The 17,571-nt window shown below is 39.6% G+C and overlaps 1 protein-coding gene and 1 long non-coding RNA gene across 2 annotated transcripts in view; both read right to left on the bottom strand.

Annotated features, from left to right (window-relative positions):
* Positions 1-714: 714 nt before the first annotated feature.
* On the bottom strand, positions 715-9,950 carry LOC103155073 (VOPP1 WW domain binding protein). The gene is made up of 6 exons (XM_016663259.1): positions 9,945-9,950; positions 9,177-9,235; positions 5,555-5,632; positions 1,702-1,835; positions 1,166-1,251; positions 715-723 (listed from the first exon to the last, which is right to left on the bottom strand). Exons 1-6 carry the CDS (start codon positions 9,948-9,950, stop codon positions 715-717), a joined length of 372 nt encoding a protein of 123 aa, XP_016518745.1.
* Positions 9,951-11,300: 1,350 nt separating this feature from the next.
* LOC107833595 (uncharacterized) overlaps positions 11,301-17,571 on the bottom strand; it is a 17,794-nt gene continuing 11,523 nt past the window's right edge. Inside the window, exon 3 of the long non-coding RNA XR_001659357.1 lies at positions 11,301-12,432. This is a non-coding gene — a long non-coding RNA (uncharacterized LOC107833595). The remainder of the gene's footprint in view (positions 12,433-17,571) is intronic.

Raw genomic sequence — 17,571 nt, 5'->3', positions numbered from 1 at the left:
GTGTTGTGTTTTTCTTAATGTGTTGTGTTTTCCGAAATGTCGTTGTGTTTTCCTAAATGTGTTGTGTTTTTCTTAATGTGTTGTGTTTTTCTTAATGTGTTGTGTTTTCCGTAATGTTGTTGTGTTTTCCGTAATGTTGAAGTGTTTTTGTATTTGTAATTGTGCTTCGTTAATGTTGTAGTGTTTTGCACCTCAGGGCCAACGTAATTGGAAGCTAGAATTGGAAACCAACTTCAGCTTCGTAGCTAACTAGCTCTCTTAGCAAAGGAAGAGAAAAGACGACGTCATGGGGTCCTCAGAAGTTCTGGTGCACCCCAATAATGCCTGATTTTTTTTTTTTACATTCTTTTCATGTCTGACGGTGTTGACAAAAACTAGGGACAAATTTAAACGAAGTTGGAAAATATCTAAAAATTATTTTTAATTCAATTTATCGATACTTTTATATTTATTTATATGAGTACTTTTACTTAATAGTCATAATATATAAATTTAGTATTTCTTTAATTGTTTTAAACTATTATAATGTGTTGAGTTCTGCTCCTGGACAAGGGATTTTACAGGCATCATCCTACAATGTTTAAAATAAAAAAATATTCAGCAAATACAAGAAAAATATACATTGTTGTGCTCACATGACTCAGGTTAGTTTAGTCAGATATTAAAAATATATTTTGTGTATATTTTATTCAAATTTGGTGGCCTTTTTGTATATCAGTGATTCTTGAGAATAGGGACAAAATCCTATGGATAAAGCACCAAATTTGAATAAAATATACACAAAATATATTCACAAAAAGGCAATAAAAGGATTAAAACATGCTGCAAAACGTAGATAAGAAGACACAACAGCGGGAATAATGCTCTCAACGTGAAAAAGCCTTTTACATTTTTTTCAATGGAAAAAATCGATCAGAAAGTTTGATAAATCTGACCAAAATGCATGTAAACACTCAACATCACGAAAAAACACACTCCAGATTATTACGGATCTGTTCAAGTTAGTCAATAAATTGATTAAATCTTTACCGGCTCGATATTTTTCCAACAAATACTCCGCTAACATTCGGCACGCTAAGCTAAAAATGCTAACACCGAGCCGTGTGGCGAATGAGCTCAACTCAAAATAATAGTTATAAACCATGTCAGAAGAAAAGTAACTTACCAAGTGCAGTAAATAACTCAGACATGTGGCGAGTAAATAGTCCTGAAATGACTTGGCTTCTGTTGCTTCGGTGGGAATCTGTGATTCTGGGGGCGGAGGCAGTGAATTAACTCCTTCAGTGTTAGAGCCGCTGGTGGAGTTCAGAGTTCAGAAGTCAAGAGTTATTGATTCCATTTTAACACCTCTAGATTTGATACGGAAACACTTTGTTTTAACACTGGATTTTAACTACTAATAATATACACCCCAGAGTTACATAAACAGAAAGTGACTCTATTAGAGTAAAAACAACCCTCTTTTGCACAAAGTCTATTAACACCAAAACATTTAACACTTTTGAATTTGCTGTGTATTATGGCATGAAGATATAGATTTGAAACAGGAGATGTCAAATTTGATCTCATTTTGAAGTAAACATATATATTTTTTATTGCAACTTAGTAGATAAGGCTTGTACAGCTTCTTATTGCTAATTCAATCAGCACATTTTATCCTGCTGATAAAATGTGCTTGATTTTGGGAAGACCCTGCTTTACCTGGAGAGGTGACAGATTGCCTGGTGAAGGACACATTGAAGGTTGGCTCATCTCTCAGAGGAGAAGGATACATCCTTCTGCGGATGAAGAAGCCAGCACCGCAGCAGAACAACACCCCCATCATGAGCAGGACCCTGAGAGGAAAACGCAACATGGTGCAATATTACAGTAAAGAAGCTGCTCCTCAAACAGATCGCTTCAGTCCCAAGTAGAGTGCCTCAATGCACTCTGGATCACAACACCAGAGTGCTAATCCCAAATTATCTGCCTTACACAGGGTTTCCCCCAGTGTATTATAAGCCTGGCGGCCCGCCACGCTTTACTAGCTTTGCATGGCACTCAGCAACTTCATTTAAATATGAAAACCTCTGCTAGGCACAAGGGGATGGGGGTGATAGGGGAACACGGACACACAGCATTTTTGACCATTTTTGGCAGTGCTCGACTCTGACAAAAACCTCTTGCCGAAAGCCCTCCATCTGCATGCGCACGGCAGAACAAGGTGTCAATAGTTGCCGAAAATCCCATTTTTCGTCCTGTGTTTATTCCTAAAGGATAGGTTTATAATAGATAGGTTTATAGTTTATGCATTTAAAGCCGACAGCGTGCGGACCAATCACACCACTGGCGCTTCTGTGCTTTGCCTCTGTGCTTTGCCTCGCGCGCTGCCGCTGCTTTACCTCAGCGGGATCGCGCGCACCTCCTTTCACTCAAACTGGACACAGGCTGACCTGTATGGCTATTTACAAACCTACTGTGAGGAATTATGATATTTTGGAGAACTCTAGGTAAGAGTTTAAAACCCGCCGCGTTAGCTCTGGTTGCGCAGCTCAATGTGAACCGCAGGAATAACTTGTATCAAATTCAGAGGTGCGTTGTGGAGTGGTGAGAATGATTTATCTTTGTGAACGAACAATTACATATGCGGCGTTTACATCTCAACACGCTGCCCAGCGTGTGGCTCTGTGTCTGTCTGCAAAGTTTATGTTTGTGGTCCCGGTTGGCCGGAGCGTTTGTGGATAACGAGCAGCGCTAACCTCATCATGCATGTTCAGCCTGGTGAGGAGCTTTCGCGCTCTCCTCGGAGTCACGCATCACGCTGATTTTATATTATTTTATTATTATTTTTAGTATTATTTTTCCGGTTACACGATGCATCAAACCATATCAAATGCATTGTCTACTTAGAGTTAATACGCGCGGCCGCAGGAGATCTGAGAAACTCGTCCCATAAACTCGACCAACCAGAATAGTTTCTGTGACGCTTATTAAAAACTCAACAGACACTAAATGGAAGAGCTACTCAAGCCACATTAGCAGCATTGAATTAAATCTCTCGTTTGTTGCGCATCTCTGCATAGAGCAGCAGATTTAACTCATCATGCAGGGCCGCTCCAAGGCTGTATGAAGGCCTTGAGCAGAATCTGACTTAGGGGCCCCTTTTGTTGCTAAAAATATTAGCACTTCTAACAGCTTCTGTGTTAGATTTAGTGAAATATGGGAGAAGGGAGTAGTTTAATTGGCCAGCCTAAAAAGCAATAAGTTATAATCGCAGTTTACTAATTTGTATTTGTAAATTCAAAGGTTAAACTCACAGCATCAGATTGTTGCTATGGTAACAAAACAATCTAACTATGAATATTGTTCTTTGAAGTTTTACAAAGTAAACTTGCCAACTCCTTAAAATCTTGTTAAACAATTTAAAATCATTTAATTTATGTATGCCTAAACAATTTAATACAATTTAACAACATTGATCATCTCAAGTGTTAAATTTATGTATCTGTGGTCTGTTTTAAAATATTAGCATTTATGGGGCCCCTGAAGCCCTTGGGAGCCTGATAGAGCCGCTGACTTAATTTGGATTAAACAGAAGTTCAAATTTGTTGTTTTTAGACTAGTTGTGGGTTTAAATAGCATTTCACAGGAGATCTTTTCCCGTAACATCTAATTACACAGTAATACTTTTACATTTCCTGTCACCTTCACATCTTTTGATACAAAAACACAGTGGACCACCGGTGGACTGTCTCGGCACCCCGACCACCTGGCTTAGTAAGTTTTCTGGGGAAAACCCTGCAATACTGTTTTTAAAATACCTCTGCTGAGAGAGAAACCACACAATTTATTTACTGGAATCACGTCAATCAACAGACCTCCTATCAACAGATGGCCCTAATTTTGCTTAGGGCCATAGGGCCCTAAGCAAAATTTTGGTTTAATTCTGCTAACAATGTGGACCAGTAGATCATTCACACTCCTGCTATAAACTTATTGCATCTCTGGCAGTGCTGTTTACATTATAAACATTTACTGGCCAAGTAATTTGTCGGCCAGTTGATTTCTCGGCACCGATTTCCTTAATTTTGGGGGATCGTGATTGGCCGACACTTAGACGTGAAGCCCATCTTATCTTCTAATCTTATCATCTGCAGCGCCACCATTTGGCTGCCTGGTGTGAAGACAACAGAACAACATCCTCCAACACGTCACACCTTTAATTTTTCCTGGAGCAAAACATGGAACCCTAAAGCTTATAGACTGACTTAGAGAGCATTTAGATTTTTTTTCATATACTGTATTTTCTTGACTATGAGCCGCTAGTTTTTTCCTAAGCTTTGAACCATGCGGCTTATAGTCCTGTGCTGCTTATATGTGGATTTTTCTTCAACCACCAGGGGGCTCTTTAGCAGAAAGTGAATCATTGGAAGTCAAAATTGGAAATAAAAGAAGAAAGCGCCCATTAAAATGGAATAAGGTTTTAATAGGGAATTGAAATTTTGAGGATGTTGTTGATCAGTTAAATAGCACTGAGGGGAAAAGGAAGATTTTTTTTTTTTTTAAATAATACTGGGATCATTATGAGAATTTGAGGTATAGATATTAGGATCCAATAGATGGCAGTAATGCAACAATAACGGATGCAAGCTGCCGTTGGAATCTAAAGAAGAAGAAGAACACGCCCATTTTCATTTAGCACATGCTAGTACAGCATGCTAGTAGCAACTAGCATGTGCTAAATGAAAATGGGCACATGCTAGGACACGAAGGATCAGCACTTTTACTGTTACAGTTACCGTTCGGAAACTACCGTAATCAGTTCAGTTAAATCTAAACTTGGCAACTTTTTTTTTTCAACCATAATAAATGTGATATTCAATTGACTTGTTATGACTCAAATATTGGGTGTCCGCCCTCCTCTGCTGCATCATTGTGGAAAACCTGGAGCAGCAGAGATATCCGCGGGTTATAGTCCGGAAAATAACCCCAGAGTTATAAATAAACTCTGGGGTTGTGGCTCATAGTCCGGAAAATACAGTATTTATTTCATAAATAGTGTTATTTCCTGGATTTTTTCTGTGAAGAACCCAGAGAGGGTTATTTGGTTATTATTTATTTCATTAATAGTGTTATTATTTATTTCCTGACTTTTGTTCTGTGAAGAACCCAGAGAGGGTTATTTGATTGTGCTTTCTGGAAAACAATACATTTTTACATTTAGGCATTCCTGTAATCGTCACACTTTTTCTGTTACAAACTGACTCCGGCCCCCCACCAGAGTAGGGAAAATTTATGTGACCCTCACAGGAAAAAGTTTGGGGACCCCTGGTTTATACAATAAGTACTAAAATGCAAAAAATATCAAAAATCAAAATTAAAGAGAAGCTGCTCCTCCTGCTTCAGAGAGTCTGTTAGGCTAAAGGCTCATGCCTTTATTTTAGACTGTAGTGTAGGCTGTAGTGGATCTTGAACAAATAACACCAGGCATTTTACCGAGACTTTAAAAATCTGCTAGCTTGAATATTTTAAGATTAGTTTAGGTGTAAAGCAGAAGTAGATTAGGGGAACTCACCAGAAGTACCATAATCTCTGAATGGATAAGGCTCTGACACAACAGCGAGTTCCACAGCAGTCCTCATAGGAGCGACATCTGCGACAAAACAGGCAGACAGACCAACAGGTCACTGATCCCTCACAGAAGAAGAACATGCTAAAGGGCAATGCAAAGTCTGGTCTGTTATATTCATTTTAATTAGATTAAATTCCAAAATAATTTATTAATCACAAAGAGAAATTAAATCAATCATTCCAGTGTATTTGTACAGCACATTTCAGCAACAAGGCAGTTTGAAGTGCTTTACATCATAAAAACACAAAAATACTAAATCACCATGCAATCAATAATTGAGAAAACTTAAAACAAATATTACATTTTGATGAGTGTCACCATTAAAATCATCAATTGGTCAATGTTCCATTTATTATGTTTCAAAAGCAACTCAAAAGCAATGTGGATTTTTAGTCTAGATTTAAATGAACTCAGGGTTTCAGCTGTTATGCAATTTTCTGGACGTTTGCTCCAGATTTGTGGTGCATAGAAGCTGAATGCTGTTTCTTCATGTTTGGTTCTGGTTCTGCAGACGGTCAGAGTGGAGTTCAGGTGGAACAGTCAGAGGAGGGATTGTGAGCCTATTAACTGTTGAAGATAAAGCTTGAGCATTGCTGACATTTTTGTTTATGATTTACAAAAACAATGTTTCATGTGGTATGTTTTAGTGCCTCTCTTGTTGTCTCTCTTGTTGTACGCATTATAAGATGATAACTAAACATGCCTGCTTTGTTCAGATGACAATGGGTTTGTTGCAGCAGATGGATGATGCTCCACATTGATAAACAATGTGGGTACTGGGTACTGTAAGCTGCTTGTTGCTTCCCTCCCCTTCCCTTCTCCCTGCAACTGAGAGAAGTGCTGACTCAGCTGTGAGAGTGGAACAAGAAACTGAGAGAAGAGCTTCTTTCAGTTTCTTGTTCCATTGCTGTCAGGTGCTGGAACTTTATTCACTTTGAGTCTGGTGACTGTAGCAAGAAACCTGCAACGTTCAGGGGAATGTTGGCAGATTAGCTACTTGCTACTCTGTAACCATCAATGTGTCAGTAAATAATTGATGCAGACAAAACTCATTCCCTGTAGTTGCTCTACATCAAGTAAAGTAGGATAAGACATATAGCACATTTTCAGTAACAAGGCAATTCAAAGTGCTTTACATGAATTAGAAGGAAATGCAAACAAAATAACAAACCAAAGGAAGGAGAAAAAAGATAAAAAGAGAGGCATAAGATAAATGTTGATTCTCCATGTTTGATTCTATGAAGTATGGTGCCCAAAAACAGCAAGCAGGGTCAGACGGGTCAGAGTAGGGAGCAGAGGAAAAAAGCGTCTGCCTTCACCAAGAGCTAGAGAGACAGACTGTACATAACAGAAACAATTGCAAATTACAACTTCCTGTCCACATGATTTTAATGCCTCTGATATTTCCTCAGAGGCATCACACTAAGTGGCACAGGCATCTGTGTCTGATGCCAGGCATCACAGGCATCAGACACACAAGTGCATTTTAATGCTGGCATTAATCACACTTTGTGCATTGCAAACAAAAGCTTACATTTCCTTTTAAACCGCATGAGCAGTAGCCTGGAAACCAAATATTCAGAACTCAGGCCAATGAATTGGTTTATGAAGAGCAGCATTAAAAACACAGAACTTGTTTGCATATGACAGAAAGCAGGATGCACGATGAATAAGACAGTATATCTCAGACTTCCAAGTCTCTGGAATCTCAAACTAGTTTTAGGATGAGAAACAACAGCTTCAGAAGGGAGGAAATATTTGCACCTATGATCGTTACAGTCTCTACTGGAGATGTTTCTTTTACACAATACATGTGGGAAATATGACCACATGTATTTTTCCCACATACATTTGGTCATACACTCATCCTGTTTGAGTGTGTGATTGGTTCATTTGATTAATTTTCTGAATAATACCTTATTTAAACACAAAGTGTGTGGTGTTTACTAATTACTCTGGTGATAGAGCCTTCTCCTAAAGCAAGTGTTGTTGAAGTTTTTATCCTTTCTGCTAGCTCCTGCATCCCAAACATGGCTTCTTCCTGCTCATGCAGCCAACAGTGGGAAACACTGTTGCTCATAAACAATTAATTAAGGTTTTTACAGTGTTTTGGTTGCTTTAAATAGATTGTTTAAAACAGCAGAACTTGTCTGTTTAAGCCTCCATTTTGGTTTTGAAAATACTAAATTAGATCTATCACTGCAGTGATTGATCAATAGACGAAGAATCAATTGTCCAAGAGGTTATTGATTTCTGGTTCATCTGATCTAAATTAGTGTAAATATTAGTTTCATTTACAAATACTTCCTAAATAAATCTGATTTCTCAACATTCACAGTTTATACTAAACTGTAATATTTCATCAGACCCAATCAATTAATTTATTTTAGGAGCCTTATTACTAAGTGAAAAACATTATATACATTAACTACAAACAGATGGATATTTGAAAGCCTCGCCTTTTTAAAATTATGACGATTTTCCACTTACAGATAATGGAAATATGACATTCAAAATTAGCATATGACAACAATTCTTAAAAACAGAATGTGTTTTTAAGACACATTCTGTGTCTTAAAAACACAGAATGTGTTTTTAAGAATGTGTTTTTAAGAATGTGGGCTTAATGAAAGGAATTTTTAAAGCAGGAAGGAATGCTTAAATTTTATTATATTCAAAACGTACTTTTAATCTGACAAGTGAGACTCAGGTACAAATACTCTTGTTCATTGACTGTTATTGGAATTGTTTACTGTTTACTGTTAGTTTAGTTTTCATCATTCTTGCATGTTTTTCTCTGGTTTAGTTTAGTTAATAGCTTAGGGAGTTTGTTGATTAAAGTATTTAACTCTCAGGTTGAATTATTTTGTTATTAAACTCTTGCATATCGGTGAGAAGTTGATAAGCAAACTGATTAATTTTCTGAATTGTACCTGATATGTGCTTGTTATCAGGTATTGCACATGTCCAATCACTGAACAGATGCAGGACCTGTATGATGTGGGTTGTCAAGGCAACAGGTCTACAGTTGTCGATGTCTTGCGAAATTGATCCTGATGCACGCAGATGTGATTTCACGGCTCATCCAGATAAAGTCAACAGGCTTCTCTTAATGCCTTGGTTTCTGTTTCCTCCATCTAAAAGCAGGTTAACATCTGACGCCATTTTGTGAGTGCTGTTTTGCTACTCAAAATTTTTACAATATCAATGGAGGAACTGATAAATAGATTCAAAACTGATTTGTCAAACTTTATTGGTGTCTATGTATAAGTACATTATATGTACACATCTAAAATTCCATCTTATTCATATAAAATGCACACATTTTTGGAGAAACATTTTTTCTGGGTTGTCAGAAATCCACCATAATAAAGAGAAAGAAATGATTGAACTACATCACTATGTGTGCAATTAATTAATAAAAAGGTTTCCCTGTACTTTTTCATTTAAAGAATTAAATGAAAGAACTTTCCAAGTTATTATAATTCATTTTATGTGACAATGCCTGTTTTAATATGCAGATAATTGTGAAGGTTAAAAATGGAGTTAAATGAATTGGACTTACACAAAATATGCAGGATATCGTTCCTCAAAATACCAGCAAAACTTCTTGGCTTCAACACACTGTAAAAGAAAATAAGGTTTTAATTAGGGTAACGTTGGCTAATGTGAATATTATAAATTGACTACATAAACAAAAGCTTCCAGGTCAAACCTGGATGAGAAGAGCAGCAGAACTGCTGCCTGACTAATGGTGAATAAAGTAAACTCCAAAAAAGTGTTAGAATTCTGAGCATTATCAGGACAGAGACAATTAGATAAGAGATATTATATGAGAAAGATGTGAAATTTTGTAACAAATAATTAGATTAGTTTTCACAGCTCTACATTATGATGTCACCAGGTGACTGAAACTGGTGACATCATGTATCTGTTCTTAAACAGATGCTTAGAACAGATACATGTGTGGATGTGCCAAAACTTTCTCCAGCTGAACAGAAACAAAACTGAAGTTATCTTTGGACATAAATAGGAACAATGGGCCACAAGTTTCCATACAGAGGAGAATGTAAAATGTATATTTCTTTATATTTCAGATACCCAAAGAAGATGCGTTTGACAAAAGAGCAAAGAATTTAAATTATACTGATGGCTGGATCAGGAAGCAGTCACATGGTTGCACGAAACTTTAACAGAAAACATGGAACGAGCATCACACACAACACTGTGGCAAAACTTATTTGCAAGCTTCAGAAAACTGGAAATGTTGCAGATTAACCACAAAGTGGTCCAAGACGTGCAGCGATTACATAGAGTTAGGGCCAGCCCAAACCTTCATAGGGCTCTAAGCGAAATTTAGTTTTGGGACCTTTAGTTTTGCTAATATTGTGGACTGGCTGCAATCAACAGTCACATTATTAGATCATTCAAAAATCTGCTAAACTTATTGCATCTCTGACAGTGATGTCTACATTATATATGCACGTATACATAGGTTAAAAATGGAGTTAATTGAATTGGACTTACACAACACACATGTGTTGGCCCATGTATTGGCCCATTTATTGGCGCCGATTTTCTTAACTTTGGGGAATGGATGATCGGCTGATACATGTGAAGCCGATCTTCTGCAAAGGTTTATAAATGAGCATCTGTCCTCTTCTGCTCTGCAGTCAGAAGTTTGACTAACAGATCGGCCCACCAGGTCATGTCTGCACAGTTTCATTTAACAATATTCACCCCACTGTTGCCAACTTAGCGACTTTCTTGCTACACATTTTAGACAAAAAAAAAATAGTATCGACAAAAATCTAAATTGACAGGTAAAGCTTTTTAAAGATCAGTAATCGCCGACTGACCAGAAAACTGAAATTGGTGCAGCCCTACACACATAGTCATGACATTCTATGGTTAAATTAATTTCTGTTAGGTGTAATTACAACATAGAAATATAAGAATAGACGCCTCATGGACCACCCTCGCCTATTGTCGCTCACGAGATTTAGGGCGGCCATCTTGGAGCGGTCGACCACTCCACTCTGCGTTATACGTTTGGCAGGCACAATGATGTATCTGCACATTTAATCGATTATTACACGCTTTTTTTGTTACTGGAAACATTATACACACTGCTATCAAAGCTACATTTAAAAATCAATGTATTTTTAAAGTATTTTAATTGTATTGATACATAGTTCAGCATATTTAAATATGCTTAGTGGGGAAAACAATAGAATAGGAATAGAATATTGATGTAATATTGATGTATGATGAGCATTTTACAAAGCACACAACGGTTCATAATTTATTTAAATTTAGTATTATCATACATATTTATATAAATGTACAAAGACAAATAATGATTACTGAATGCATGTTTATATGTATGTATACATATAAACATGCATAACCTATATATATTATTTCTAGTTGAAGAGTGTTTCAGCATCTGCGATTGAGACCAAAATCCGATGCGAGATTCATCCATGCTGTGCAGTGAATCCGTCTCTCTTTAAAAGATATTTCACACTTCTTCCTCACATCGTGTCTTTAGGAAATCTTCAAAACAAAAACAGAAGATTTGGGAGATATCTTACTTTTGAAGGAGTGAAAGAATTAGTCTTTACCACCTGTGTAAACATTTCTAATGTAGGCTCTTGTGTAAGATAATCTAAGCCATTTATTTACAATAAGAAAGTGCATAGAATACAATTAAAAACACAAGATATTCACATCAGGACAAGCTTAAAAAATAATTAAATAAGGTGCTTGTTAAATAACAGTTTTCCCTGAGTTGATATATTGCACAGAATCTCATTAAAACCCCATAGCTGCAGGAAATTTCCCATGTTCCCAGTGGCTCTGTGGAAGCAAAACTCCAGCCTCAGCCTGGCCTTGACGTTGCACTTCCACAGAGCCACGGCATCAAGATGAGGTCCAGCCTGGAGTCTGTCTTTTCAAGATAAATAAAATAGCCATTTTGGCTTCTGCAATTAAGAAATTTAAAATCTGGCACTTTGGCTTGTTGGCTTTGTTAGAACACAGTCCATAAATAAATATAGAACTGGTAAAAACAATGCCAAAACAGCTAAAAACACTCATCAATAAACTAAAAAATGTCAATCTCCTACAATCAATAAAAACATGAAAAACACTCTCAGACAGGCCACTGAAAAGACACTCATTTAAAACCCTTGGACTAAAAACCGATAAAAACGAATTGGTAGCAATGGCACCATGTAAAATCCTCCATTGCAGATCACCAGTCCGTTTTTTTTATGGGAAATTTGTAGAGCGTCCTCCACTGAGAAGTTTGTCCTCTCAGACGATCCGCCCACAAGCTCACTGGTCTGTTCTGTAGAGTTCTTTCATTCAGGACTTTGACAGTTTTTGTAGAGTACTTTTGGGCCCGTACTCTGGAGGCTGATCTGTGAGTCTTTGCTGGCTAGCAGGGGACCGCTGTTCTTTGTGAGGCCGGTGTTCAGGGTCACATCAGGGACCGGGTCTGTCAGGTCCGGCGAAGCCTTTTTTTCATGGAGGAGCTGCAGGAGACGCCTCTCTCCGGCCATCATCCTCTCCTTCAAACGGTCCAGGAAACGCTGCACAAGTCTAGTGGACTGGACCCCCAGCAGAGATGCAACGGCCTGGGCGTTAGACAAGTTCGGTCCAGCTGCCTCCACCAGATGTTTCACGGTTGTCGTCTTGGACCTACACAGCGCCTTCAACAGTCCTGGTATGGTGCCACCACACACGTCCAGTCTGGACCCACAGACTCTTCTTTAGAAGAGCCTTTAGAAGAGCCAATGCATAGAGTTATGCGCCTGTGAACGGCAAAGTTTAAAAAGGCCACAGGAATTAAAAACACCCTGATAAAACTGAGGCAACCCCTTTAACTTTAAAAGACTAAAATCGGTTAAAAAAACAGAGCAGCATCCAGCCTCAGAAAATTAACATGTCTGAGGATACAGCTGGCCACATCCCTCTACACAGGAGATCCTGTCAAGTATTTCTCAAGGAACTGCAAACGGAATGTAGTTGTTCTACTGGCCAGGTGGAAAAGGCCCTTGTCCCCCTCCTCTCTTGGTAAAAACAACACAGACTGTGCCACCCAATGTAGACCGTTCCAGACAAAATTTACCATCTCTGACTGTATTTTTGCAAGCAGGCCACGTGGTGGGTCTAAAACAGAGAGTTTGTGCCACAGCTGTGATGCTACAAGGTTGTTTAAAACCAGCACTCTACCCCGGTAGGACATTTGTGAGTGCAGCCAGACAATAAACACTCGAGGGTATTTTCTGGAGGAGGGGTTCCAGGGAGAGTCCGTAGAGCATCCCTGAGCGCACAGCCCTGTTGAATGCCTCTACACACCCTAAAAGGAGCACACAGGCTGCCGTTGATCTTCAGCACACTCTCAATGTCACTGTACAGTACCTGGATCTTGGCAATAAGACCCTCGCTGAACCCAACCCCCCTAGATGTTATCTACCATGGACCTGCTGGGGATGCAATAGGTCTGATCTCAGTGGATGACCTGCTCCACAGCCCTTCCCAGCCTCAATGCCAGAGCCTTGGAGAGGATCTTGTAATCGGTGCAGAGGAGGGACACAGAGGGCCAGTTCTTAATGTCCTGCAAGTTATCCTTTTTGGGCAGCAGGGTGATGACTGCCCTGCGGCAAGACAAGGGGAGTGAACCAGTGTGCAGACTCTCGTTGTAGACATCGAGCAGGCCTTTGGCCAGAATGTCCCAGTAGGCCTTGTAGAACTCGACCGTGAGCCCGTCAACGCCTGGGGACTTCTGGACCTGCATGCTGAGAAGGGCTGCGTGGAGTTCCTGAAGGCCCAGAGGGCGCTCCAGCTTAAAGTTGGTCTCCTCGGAGACCTGGGGTAGTTCATCGCAGAACTCCCGGAACAGTTCCTCGTTCTCCTTGTATTCATTGTTGAACAGAGAATGGTAAAACTAAACAGCCCTCCTCCTGATCTGCCCTGGTTCACTCAGTTGCTGCCCTGTGTCCGACAGCAAAGAATGGATCAGCTTCCTCTGTCCGTGCTTCCTCTCCAAGCTGAAGAAAAAGCCAGAGGGAGCATCCATCTCTGTGATGTTCTGGATCCAGGACCTGACCAATACGACTTGGACTTTATTTTCCAGCAGGTTTGCTAAAGTTAGCCTTTTAGATTTGAGAGCGTCAATAGGATCTCGATTTCCTGTGGACTCACTAAGTCGTTCTAATTCCATGATGTTCATCTCGAGATCTCTGATAGATCTGGTAATGTCACGAGTGTTATTGAGAATGTGCTGCTGACTCAGCAGTTTTATCTGTACTTTTCCATAGTCCCACCACTGTTTAAGACAAGTAAAATCAGAGTTTCTTTGTCTAAAACCAGTCCAAAAATAACTTAAAATCTCTTTGAAACCCTGATCATAAGTTAAGGCTGAGTTAAAATGTCAGTAAGCGCTTCTAGGTAAAATGTTTCTAATAAAAACACTACCTAAAAGTGATCTGTAAAAGCCACCAGTAAAATCTGGCATGTATTAAACACGTTAAAATGGTGTTTAAAACGATACAAATGATCAAGACAAGCTAAAGAGATTCGGTTTTCTTTAATGTGGGACCATGTATACTGCCTGGAGCCTGCGTGCATCCTCCTCCACTGACGAGACCAGCTGCCGCAGAGCATGTTGGGCTGCTGGATGCGGCTCTGCATGATTACGGCCGAAAAACTCATTTTCAGTACAGTTAAAATCCCCACCTATAAAAACATAATCCTCAGACCTACAGACAATTTTCTCAAAAAAACGCTTTTTCTCTGCATTGGTACTGTGAGCATAAATATTGATAAAAACAATACTAAAATGATCTTGACTAAAAGACACCTCCCCTGAATGACATGTTCAACTTCTGTAGAGTTTGGAGTGAAAGCTCTAGAAAAGAGGAAGCCCACCCCTGCGCTCTTGGAGGTGCTGTGACTTAAAAATGACCTCCCCCCCTCCACTCTCTGCCCCAGTCTGTTTCTATTAAATGATCACTGTGAGTTTCTTGTAAATAAATGACATCAATTTTCTTTTGGTTCAGTGTTTGATAAATTAAAGCCCGTTTTTCAGGCTCCCTTTCCCTGTTAAGATTCAAAGATGCTATTTTAAAAGAATCCATATTGGGTAAGAAGCTAAAAACAAAATACCAAAAGATTATAAATAATATTAAAGCTACAAGCAGCCTCGAGCGGCCCTCACAGCAAACCGCTGCTCCGGCTTATAGCAACCGCGGGGGTTCCAGCACCGCCTCCTGCCNGTTGAACAGAGAATGGTAAAACTAAACAGCCCTCCTCCTGATCTGCCCTGGTTCACTCAGTTGCTGCCCTGTGTCCGACAGCAAAGAATGGATCAGCTTCCTCTGTCCGTGCTTCCTCTCCAAGCTGAAGAAAGAGCCAGAGGGAGCATCCATCTCTGTGATGTTCTGGATCCAGGACCTGACGCCTTGGACTTTATTTTCCAGCAGGTTTGCTAAAGTTTGCCTTTTAGATTTGAGAGCGTCAATAGGATCTCGATTTCCTGTGGACTCACTAAGTCGTTCTAATTCCATGATGTTCATCTCCAGATCTCTCTGATAGATCTGGTAATGTCACGAGTGTCATTGAGAATGTGCTACTGACTCAGCAGTTTTATCTGTACTTTTCCATAGTCCCACCACTGTTTAAGACAAGTAAAATCAGACTTTCTTTGTCTAAAACCAGTCCAAAAATAACTTAAAATCTCTTTGAAACCCTGATCATAAGTTAAGGCTGAGTTAAAATGTCAGTAAGCGCTTCTAGGTAAAATGTTTCTAATAAAAACACTACCTAAAAGTGATCTGTAAAAGCCACCAGTAAAATCTGGCATGTCTTAAACACGTTAAAATGGTGTTTAAAACAATACAAATGATCAAGACAAGCTAAAGAGATTCGGTTTTCTTTAATGTGGGACCATGTATACTGCCTGGAGCCTGCGTGCATCCTCCTCCACTGACGAGACCAGCTGCCGCAGAGCATGTTGGGATGTGGCTCTGCATGATTACGGCCGAAAAACTCATTTTCAGTACAGTTAAAATCCCCACCTATAAAAACATAATCCTCAGACCTACAGACAATTTTCTAAAAAAAAAACGCTTTTTCTCTGCATTGGTTGATAGGAGCATAAATATTGATAAAAACAATACTAAAATGATCTTGACTAAAAGACACCTCCCCTGAATGACATGTTCAACTTCTGTAGAGTTTGGAGTGAAAGCTCTAGAAAAGAGGAAGCCCACCCCTGCGCTCTTGGAGGTGCTGTGACTTAAAAATGACCTCCCCCCCTCCACTCTCTGCCCCAGTCTGTTTCTATTAAATGATCACTGTGAGTTTCTTGTAAATAAATGACATCAATTTTCTTTTGGTTCAGTGTTTGATAAATTAAAGCCCGTTTTTCAGGCTCCCTTTCCCTGTTAAGATTCAAAGATGCTATTTTAAAAGAATCCATATTGGGTAAGAAGCTAAAAACAAAATACCAAAAGATTATAAATAATATTAAAGCTACAAGCAGCCTCGAGCGGCCCTCACAGCAAACCGCTGCTCCGGCTTATAGCAACCGCGGGGGTTCCAGCACCGCCTCCTGCCAGCCACCGCTGATGCTCTTGCGCAGTTCACATGTGCTTCCGCCAGGCCATATGCACCGAGGAGTTCGGCATGGCTCCCTAACGGCACACCAAAAATCTGGTGCAGATCGGCCAATGTAGTGAGGAGATAAAGCTTATAGAATGACGTAGGGGGCGCAGTGCAGTCAAATTACAATTCAATGCTGTTGGGCTCTTTAGCGGTGAACAAAGGTCATACGTATCCAGTTTGGTGCCAATCGGAAGGTACATGTCTTATTTAGAGACAATCTTATGCATATGGCGAGGGACTACCATTTGGCCACGCCCCCACGGGTCAGTAGGCATTGACAGAGTTCATCATCAGATCATGTTATGTCAGTTGGCAGAGGATTAATTCCATATGAATAACACAGTAAAAGTATAACATACAGTAGAAAAAACAGGTGACTTCCTGTCGGAAGTGGGCGAGACTAAGGTGATGTCATCAATTTACCACCTAACTAAACTGATGAGTACTGGTCAGTAGTGAGACATAGGAAGTCTGATGCAGCTGTGACCTTTTATGTGGAAGTTATTTCACTTTGATGTTTTATGGTGAATAGTCAAAGTTTGGCACTTAGTCAGCAGAAGGTTGAGACATTGAAGATCAAAAGTATCACAGGAATTTTTGTATGTCAAAGCATGTGGGCATGGCTGAGTTTGAAGTCTGTATCTCAAAAGCTGTAGGAGGAGTTCGATCAGATACGACGTCTATGAAAAACAGTAAATGGCGGATTTTATCCAAAATGGCCGACTTCCTGTTGGGTTTGGACCATGGCTCCAAGAGACTTTTTTGTACATCCTGACATGATACACATGTGTACCAAGTTTCATAATTCTAGGTTACAGCATGGCTTGGGGATGATCATTTAAAAAATTCTAGGGGGCGCTGTAGAGAAATTAGGCCACGATCCCTGTTCAGGGATGGATAAGGATGCATCCTAGTGATTTTGGTGCAGCTCGGCTTGAAAATATAGAATTTAGAGCCAAACTTCGCCATGCCGCCATTGCCACGCCCTCTTGGAACTTTAAAGCAAGTGAGACCAACTTGTTATCTGTCATCCAACACAAAATCATCTTGATTAGGTCAAGAGAGCCAGATAGTGACCATTCACAGTATAACAGTTTCGTGTTTCATGGCAAATAGGTGAACTTTGACCCCAGGAAACCACCCTTTAGCAGACGAAAACGCAAACCTTTGATAACTTTTAATCGGCCATGCCTTATGAATGATCTGACCGAGTTTGAAGCCTATGGACCTTACCACAGGGGCCACGTTTCATTGGTTAATGCCCATTTCACGTCACAGCCCAG

The sequence above is a fragment of the Poecilia formosa genome, unplaced genomic scaffold (assembly GCF_000485575.1).
Source record: "Poecilia formosa unplaced genomic scaffold, Poecilia_formosa-5.1.2 Scaffold411, whole genome shotgun sequence".
Taxonomy (NCBI): Eukaryota; Metazoa; Chordata; class Actinopteri; order Cyprinodontiformes; family Poeciliidae; genus Poecilia; species Poecilia formosa.
Note: the sequence above shows the minus strand (reverse complement) of the source record. Positions and strands in the feature narration are given on the sequence as shown.

What these genes read in the sequence shown, in the direction of transcription:
- LOC103155073 (XM_016663259.1), bottom strand. An exon ending in CAGAGATTATGGTACTTCTG is followed by an intron (nt 1,836 to 5,554) that starts GTGAGTTCCCCT and finishes TTTTCCTCTCAG; the next exon opens with GGTCCTGCTCATGATGGGGG. An exon ending in GCAATCTGTCACCTCTCCAG is followed by an intron (nt 1,252 to 1,701) that starts GTAAAGCAGGGT and finishes CTCCGCCCCCAG; the next exon opens with AATCACAGATTCCCACCGAA.